Source organism: Megascapheus bottae, chromosome 1 (genome assembly GCF_031878675.1).
Source record: "Megascapheus bottae isolate mThoBot1 chromosome 1, mThoBot2.hap1, whole genome shotgun sequence".
Lineage (NCBI taxonomy): Eukaryota > Metazoa > Chordata > Mammalia > Rodentia > Geomyidae > Megascapheus > Megascapheus bottae.
Window position 1 is genome coordinate 53,134,563 of NC_143509.1, and position 8,666 is coordinate 53,143,228.

Sequence of the window (8,666 nt, forward strand, 5' to 3'; positions counted from 1 at the left end):
AGCGCGAAGCGGCGACGCTCCCCCTCCCGGCCACGCCTCGTCCCTCGGGAAGGGCCGGTCGGGGGGCCGCGGTGGCTTCGTTGGGTGTTCGGCGGCGACCGCGGCGGCTGGCCCCGTCGAAAGGCGCGGACGGCCAGGCCCAGCTCGCTCCCGGCCCCGCCGGTCCTCACGGCCCCGCAGCGGGGCGAGGCAGCTCCGGGGAGACCCCGGCCGAGCCCCGGGCGGCTGCGCCGCTTACCTGAAGCGGGGCGAGTCCTTCAGACACTCCTCGAAATCCACGGTCATCTTCATCCCACCTCCGCCTCGCCGGGCGGGCGGCGCTGGGAGAGCCGAGCGGGCCGCGGGAGCGGAGACACCGGGGACCCGGACGGCTTCGGCGGGCGCGCGGCCGCGACTAGCTGTACGCGGAGCTGCGGAGGGCGCCTCGCCCGCTGGTCATAGCAGCCTCGGAGACGGCGACGGCTCTTCAGGCCCCAGTCCGGCCCCTCTTCCTCCCGCCTCCAGCTGAGCGCCGGCCTCGGGGAAACGGCCCCAGAGTGACAGTCGTAGCCAGCCAGCCACAAACCCGGCGGCCAATGGGAGGGGCTTCCGGCAGGACCGCCTGCGGGCGCTGGGGCTTCGCCTGTGAACGACGGCAATCCGAGCCAATGAGCGTCGCGACCGTAGTCACCTCCTTGCCACAACCGCACCGGAGGAGCCAACCAGGATGCGCGGCCGTTGTTAGGCGGGAGGCAGCGGTTGCTGGGAGGCCGGCAGCTGAGGCTCCTTGGGAAGGAAGTCACGTGGCTGAGCCCAGCGTTTCCCGCCCCCCCCCACAGCCCCCGCCTCTTCTGTTTTCCCAGCCCCGCCCTGCCGAGCTGCCAGCGCCGAGGAGCCGCCTCCTGCAGGTCTGAAAAGATTTCCTCTTCAGATGGCAAAAACAGAAATTATAAAAGGAAGACGTAACTAAGCCACCACCTCCTGTCAGTTTAGAGAAACTGAGGCCGGAGCCATGGAGTCTATGTTTCACTTATTGACTCTATCGCTTACTAACTTGGAAATTGCTCCCACAGACATCTTTTTATGTAAGCAGAGACAACTTCCTGAAAGAGCTGACATTTAGGACTCACGGAAAGATTGGTGAGAGAGAGGCCTTTTGGTGTGGAGGAACAGCTGTTCAAACCGCAGAAGCCATTCCACCTACCTCTTCTCTTAGTAGTTTTTGACTATTCTAAGATGCTAGGGTTCCGAAAAACAGGACCTTTCTACTTCACTGTGCAACACCTATGACTCTGAGCCACACTTTTTGTAGAAACACTTCAACCTCGCAATTCTGCGAGGCGGGTATTGCCACTGATTGTAGAAGAGGGGAAAAAAAAAGGCACAACAGATACATTATACATAAATGGATTGTGTGTGTGTGTGTGTGTGTGTGTGTGTGTGTGTGTGTGCCAGTCCTGGCTTGAACTCAGGGCCTGGGCACTGTTCTTGGGCTTTCTCAAGACTAGAGCTCTACCACTTGAGCTACAGCACCACTTCTGGCTTTTTCTGTGGGTGTGTGGTACTGAGGAAATGAACCTGGGTCATTGTGCATGCTAGGCAAGTACTCTACCACTAGGCCAAACTCCTGGCCCTTCAATGGATATTTTTAAGCTAACCTTAACGTTTGGATGTATCTATGAAAACACATAGGATATTCTCACTTCATAGTGGCTCTTTGTGACAGTCTGGATGGAGTTAAACTACCCAGATGTATCTGCTATCTTCCCCACCTTAAATTAAAAATAACATCATTGATCTGATAAAATTGTCCAGTTATCACAGTGCCTCATTGTAAGCTATGAATAATGATTGTTATCATTGTATCATTTTCTGCTTCCTTGCTATAATCAAATGTTAAGTCAGAGTCCTCTAACTTTTGCAAATCTTAATACAACCTTTAACCCTAAGCACAGAAATTTGTACTGTTTTCTGTACTCTATGGTTACACTTTGATTGGTTCTGTACCTTCAGAAAGTAACAGTAGATAGAAGTAGCAGTGTTCCACTAGCTGTAATTCTATCTATTCAGAAGGCTGATTCAAAAGACCACAGTTCAAACCAACCCAGGCAGAAAAATCCATGAGACTCTGTCTCCAAACTAACCAACACAAACCAGAGCTGTGGGCATTACTTAAGTGGTAGGCCTGGATCACCTGCTGAGCAAGCTCCAGGTTCTCCCTAAGTTCAAATGAGGGTACTGCTTTAAAAACAACAACAAAAAAAAAAGTAACAGTATAATGCTAGTATGTATTTCAAAGAATATGAGCATATTACTTATGTTGCTTCTGTGGTTATAAACTTGACTTTTTTTTTCTTTTTCTTTGTCTGTAGAGGGGCTTGAACTATGGGCCTGGGTGCTCTCCCTGAGCTCTTCAGCTAAAGGCTAGTGCTCTACCACTTGAGCCACAGCACCACTTCAGGTTTCCTTGTGGTTAATTAGAGATAAGAGTCTCTCAGACTTTCAGACTTTCATACCCAGGCTGACTTTGAATCCGGAACCTCAGATCTCAGCCTCCTGAGATTACAGGCATAAGCCACCAGGGCCCATCCTTCTTTTTTGTTTTAATTAACATAATTTGTATAGCTTTTCTTAACAGCTTACAGACTATTAACTCTTAAGTGTTTACTCTCCTTAGATACATTAGTTGGCCAAGCCAACCTTTTCTAGTATTGTAACTTCTGTACTAAAGTTACCAAAAAAATAGTCATTCTACTACATTTAATTGAAGTTTTAGTTTCTTTCTAACAACTAATCCATATACAGAATAACTTACTGTTTCGATATCTTATCACAGAATAGCAATTTTTTTTGCCAGTCCTGGGGTTTGAACTCAGGGCCTGGGCACTGTGCTTGGGCTTTCTCAAAGCTAACACTCTACCACTTGAGCCACAGCACCACTTCCAGCTTTTTCTGTGTATGTGGTAACAAGGAATCCATTCCAGGGCCTCATGTATGCTAGACAAGTATTCTACCACTAGGCTACACTCCCAGCCCCAGAATAGCATTTTTGAAGGTGTCAAAAATGACATTTGGAAATCAAACTTAAAACTTAACTTCATAGAAGGATCTCTAGTTTGAGGCTAGCTTGTATATAGCAAAGCACTGTCTAAATTATTTATTTATTTTAAAAGTTCAACCTGATATGTGTCACTGATTCACACCTTTATTAATCTTCTCTACCCAGGAGGATGAAATTGAGAAGAGAGGTTCAAAAGCCAGATCAGGCAAACAAATCCAGCAAAAAGCTGGAATCAGAGGCATGATTCAAAGCCTAGGCAGGAAAGTCAACTAAATGGTAGTGCCAGCCATGAACAAGAAAGCTGAATAAGAGTTTGAGGCTGAAGTCCAAGTACTAGTACAAGAAAGGGAAGGAAAGGGGAGGGGAGGAGAAGGGAGGGGGGGAAGGAAAAAGGTTGGTAAGGGTTGGAGGAAGAAAGGAGGGGAGGAAAGAGGAAAGGAAAAAGGAAGGAAGGAAAGAAAGGAAACAAGGTTGAAAGAAAGGAAATAAGGAAAAGAGGGAAAGGAAAGAAGGAGAAGGGAAAGGAGGGAGGAAGGAAAGAAAAAAGGAATAGAAACAAAGAGAGGCAGAAAGAAAGAATTTTAGTTGGAAGGTTCTGGAACTGGTAAGTGCAGGACCTCAGGTATCTCTGGATTTTCCTCTCTTAGAGTCTCTCTATATATGTCCCTCCTTCCCCTACACCTTACCAAGTTTCCTCTGTGTATGGGTTTTCTTTCCTGTAAAGTTGGCTTGCACATCATACATCATCGCTACTAGCTGCTTCTGCCGCCTGGTTTTCAGACCACTTTTGAGGCTCAGCAGGCACAGCAATTGACTGAAGCTTAATTATGAGACAATTTCAGAGTCCAGTGAATAATCTGGATGGATAAGTCTGGTCAAGCGTAAGCAGTGTAGAGTGGTAACAGCTGTGTTTTACAGGCAGCATGCATTCCGAGTGTTGCTCAGCTCCAGTCAGGTTTTGACATACTCTACTGAAAAGCTTACAAGAAAAACCTAATAGCCAAAATTTTAATGCAAAAATCTCCTTGTTTTCAAATATTGGCAACTTAAAAAAATATATTAGACTTTTTGGTGGCTCCCAGTAGAGAAGGGTGGTGCGGTAGGTCACGCTGGGTTTGCCGAGGAGTTTGGGTTCTCATGGCTGGGAGGTGGGGGGTGGTGAGGGGAGTTAACCATCACCAAGCAAAAGAGCAAAGGCCAAAACCACCAAGAAGCGCCCTCAACGCGCAGCATCCAGTGTTGTCTGTTATGTTTGACCAGTCTCAGATCCAGGAGTTCAAAGAGGCCTTCCACATGATTGACTAGAACTGAGATGGTTTCATTGACAAGGAAGATTTGCACACTAGGCTTGCCTCATTGGGGAAAAACCCAACGGAAGAGTACCTGGATGCCATGGGGAATGAGGCTCCAGGCCCCATCAACTTCACCATGTTCCTCACCATGTTTGGTGAGAAGTTACATGGCACATACCCTGAAGATGTCATCAGAAATGCTTTTAATTGATTTGAGGAAGAAGCAACTGGCCCCATCCAGGAGGATTGCCGGCGGGAGCTGCTGACAGCCGTGGGCTATCACTTCACAGACGAGGACGTGCAGGAGCTGTACTGAGAAGCCCCTATTGACAAAAAGGACAATTTCAATTACCTTGAGTTCACACACATCCTCAAACACGGAGCAAAGAACAAAGACGACTGAAAAGAACTTCAAATTCCAGCCAAATGCTCCTCATTGCCGCTCTGGGTATTTCTGAGATTTTCTCTTCCAGCCTATTGCCTGCCCTTAGCTATACAGCTTTTGCCTTTCTTGTTTTGTATTTATTCTCAGCCATTTGGGTACATGTATCTTTATAATCAGACTAGAATTGGGACTGTCATTTTCAGAATAGAAAATGGGGTAATTTAACTTATCAGTAGTCCCATCCCCTCCCCCAAGTAACTGCAGTCCACACAAAGTCAATAGATTTTTTCAGAGAATGTTATTCACTCAATTTTTTCTGAACCATAATTAAAACTTTATGATAAAAAAATATTAGAAACATTGAACAAGTGATAAGAATAAATTTCAGGGCCACTCTGCAAATTCTGCTATATAATTCTTTGCTAGTTCTTGATATATCCGTTCAACGTGAACTCCTAGAGTTGTTACGTACTTCAATCTGTTTCCCAAATTCCAAATCTCAGAAGAAAAGAATTCTCATAGCCCACCTCTTTTTTTGTTGTTGTTCACGAGACTTGAACTCTGGGCCTAGGCACTGTGCCTCAGCGCTAGCTCAAGGCTACCACCCTACCCCTTAAGCCATAGGGCCACTTCCAGTTTTCTGGTGGTTAATTGGAGATAAGAATCTTATGGAGTTTAGTGCCCAGGCTGGCTTTGAACTGCAATCCTCAGATCTCAGCCTCCTGAGTAGCTAGGATTATAGGCAAGAGCCACCACGCCCAGCTCCATCTCATCTTTTTATTTCAGGCCACACAGATGCACTTGTCTGGCAAGCTAATAAAGGGATGCATTCACTTCAATTTAATCATTATGGGGATAAGTGTAGAAATCAGAGCTGCATGAGAGTAGTAGCTAAGTAGTAGACAAGGCATATTCTCTAAAATAATAATAACAGCTGGGTCCCATAAAATAGCTGTAACCTCTCATATTCATCTAAGACTTTAACCCCTGACTCAAAGTCCTCCACCCAGTACCAGCTAAGATGACACCAACATCCACTCATTCTTTCTCACTTAATGATATCCACTGAGCATGTACTCCACTTTATTGTAGACTTTGAAGTATAAGACTGAAATTAACAATCTTTTGCCTCTAGAGTTCTCAGAACTTATCATATGGTCTCTGTTAGTAGCATGTGTGAGGCTACTCACCTGGAGAAATAAAAGGAGTTTTAAATCTCTTGCAGATATGACCAACTCTGGGGGGGAAAAGTGAGATACAAGCAAAAATGACTAAAGATTCCTTTAGTCACAAGGAATTATGTGACTAAACACATGGAAGAAAGAGAAACACTTGGTCTTCAAGAGCTATAAATAGATAGAGCTTTGGGAAAGAAATAAGAAATGGGGCTGGAAAGGGAAACTACATCCAGATAACAAAATACCTTGTCTGCCATGCTAAGTGTATCTTCAAGCAATCAGAAGCCACTAAAAGAATTTAAGCTTGTGAAGGACACTGATTCGCGAGTTGAAGGAACAGGAGTTACTAGAACTGAGACTAAATCTGTAAATAGTTTGGATGTTTTCAACCAATGCAATGGTGATCAAGAGCTACTTTGTGGCAGGAAAGTCCCTGAGACCTTATCTCAAATTAACCATCAGAAAAGGGGAAGTAGCACTGAGGCTCCAGGGGTAGAGCAGTAGCTTTGAGCTGAAGGGCTCAGAGACACCACCCATACCCAGAGTTCAAGCCCCACAACCCACAGAAAAAAAAAAGCCAGCCTAGGCAAGAAAGTCCACGAGACTCATTATTTCCAAGTAACCACCAAAAACCTAAGGAATGGAGAGGTGGCTTGAGTGGTATAGTGGTAGAACACCAGACTAGAAAGAAAAAGCTAATAAACAGTGCCCAGGACCAGACCCTGAATTCAAGCCCCATACTGGCACCAAAAAAAAAAAAAAATAGAAAAAAAGAAAGAAACAGAAAGGGAGGGGGGGCTGGAATAAAATAAAAAGGATCTGATGGCCAGCTTAATGTGCTTTATGTGAGGGAGATGGCAAAAACAAAAAAATCTAAATACAACTTCAGATTTCAGGTTTGTGGGGGGAATGGTAACACCTTTACCTTTATAGAAAGGTTATTTGTTTCAAAAATACACCACTTCAGAAAAAGCAGTCCCAGAGAGCCGGGAGTTTGGCCTAGTGGTTAAAGTGCTTGCCTAGCATGCATGAAGACCTGGGTTCGATTCCTCAGTACCACATACAGAGAAAAAAGCCGGAAGTGGTGCTGAGGCTCAAGTGGTAGAGCTCTAGCCTTGAGAAAGTCCAAGGACAGTGCTTAGGCTCTGAGCTCAAGCCCACAACTGGCAAAAAAAAAAAAAAGAAAAAGCAGTCCCAGCCTTCAACCTTGTCTTATCCAGAAGACTGCCCATACAAGCTCAACCTAGATGTCCCCAGTTTTCTCTCCCCTAGATTCCCTTCACACCCCCATCTCAGTACTCTATTTTTATTTTTTTAATCACCCAGGCAGTTGGTATCCACCCTGTCTTGCCTTCCTCCACCCTACCTTGTTCTCTGCAGCATCACACCCCCAGCTGGGGAACAATCCAAACATTTTCTTTCTGCTTTCCTCACTTCAAGTTGCTGAGCAAAACCATAGGTCTCTCTCTCTCTCTCTCTCTCTCTCTCTCTCTCTCTCTCTCTCTCTCTCTCTCTCTCTCTCTCTCTCTCTCTCTCTTTGTGTGTGTGTGTGTGTGTGTGTGTGTGTGTGTGTTGCCAAAGATTGAACCAAAAGCATCTAGCATACAAGGCACATTCTCTACCACCAAGCCTTACCAATTCATATTTAAAACAGTGGGAAATCATTGGGGGAAAAATAATAAAGCAGAGAAATGATGATTTGATTATACTTTAAAGGGGATAGGCAGTGGAAAGAGGGCTTTTGAGGCTGACCTAGTACTGCACTCATCGCTGTGTCCTGAGGATCTCCAGTTTTCTCTATGATTGATTTGTGTGGCCAGATGTCTGGCCACTGGTGCAATTGCTGTTCTTCTCAAGCCTCCCCCAAACTGTGGCTTGTTGTAACCTGGCAGGCTCAGCTGCCAAATTCTTTTTGTTTTTATAAAAATGCTTAACCTAGGGGCTGGGAGTTTGGCCTAGTGGTAGAGTGCTTGCCTAGCATGCACCAAGACCCAGGTTCAATTCCTTGATACCACATACATAGAAAAAAGCCGGAAGTGGTGCTGAGGCTCGAGTGGTAGAGCTCTAGCCTTGAGAAAGTCCAGGGACAGTGCTCAGGCCCTGAGCTCAAGCCCAGGACTGGCAAAAAAAAAAAAAAAAGCTTAACCTGCTCAACCACCTGCGAGTGGTTTAGGACCACCTGTATGTGGTTTTATCCTTGTGCCTATTGACTGTGAGCATCCTAAGGTGACATCATACAGTGACTACCACCTGCCTGTGGTATTTACCTTTAAAAGCTCAGCCCCAGTAAGGGTCGGGGCTGCTCTCTATCAGTCCGAAGGTAGAAAGTGGCCACTGGGCTATTAAACTGACTCCTAGCTTTGTTCACTGAGTGGTGGTGAGTCTATTTCTGGGGGGCTCAGGCCCCTCCCCCAAAATGGCTGTGATATTACAGGCCTTCCCCTCTCATGCTCTGTAAATACCTTTGACTCTTCACAAACCAAAGCGTCACTAGGAACCTCACATTCTTGTCTATATTCCTACCTTCTTTATGAGTTATCCAGATAGAAAGGTACAATTCTTCCTGCCACGCCCAACTAAGAGAGCACACCACACCTTCCATTCTCCTCTGACAACAAGTCTATCAATTATCTCCTTCCTTTTTTACATATTCAAACTTTCTCACAAATGATTGTGCTTTTTTTCTCTTTGGAGAAATGAGACTGAAATGATATCATATCATACATTATCTATATCAGAAAGGATACTTCTTAAATTAGTTTTAGTTACCC

At 45.6% G+C, this 8,666-nt stretch overlaps 1 protein-coding gene and 1 pseudogene across 8 annotated transcripts in view; one reads left to right on the forward strand and one right to left on the reverse strand.

Annotated features, from left to right (window-relative positions):
* Positions 1-586, reverse strand: part of Acap2 (ArfGAP with coiled-coil, ankyrin repeat and PH domains 2) — a 131,163-nt gene extending 130,577 nt beyond the window's left edge. For 2 of the 8 annotated variants that reach the window (XM_090344110.1, XM_090344116.1), the window contains exon 1: positions 239-584. In XM_090344110.1, the coding sequence (XP_090200236.1) occupies positions 239-291 (53 nt within the window). In that variant the 5' untranslated portion in view covers positions 292-584. Of the gene's footprint in view, positions 1-238 lie in introns of all 8 variants that reach the window. The other 6 variants (XM_090344105.1, XM_090344101.1, XM_090344124.1 and 3 more) reach the window with 6 other exon arrangements.
* Positions 587-4,219: 3,633 nt separating this feature from the next.
* Positions 4,220-5,324, forward strand: LOC150069162 (myosin regulatory light chain 12B pseudogene; annotated as a pseudogene).
* Positions 5,325-8,666: the final 3,342 nt, after the last annotated feature.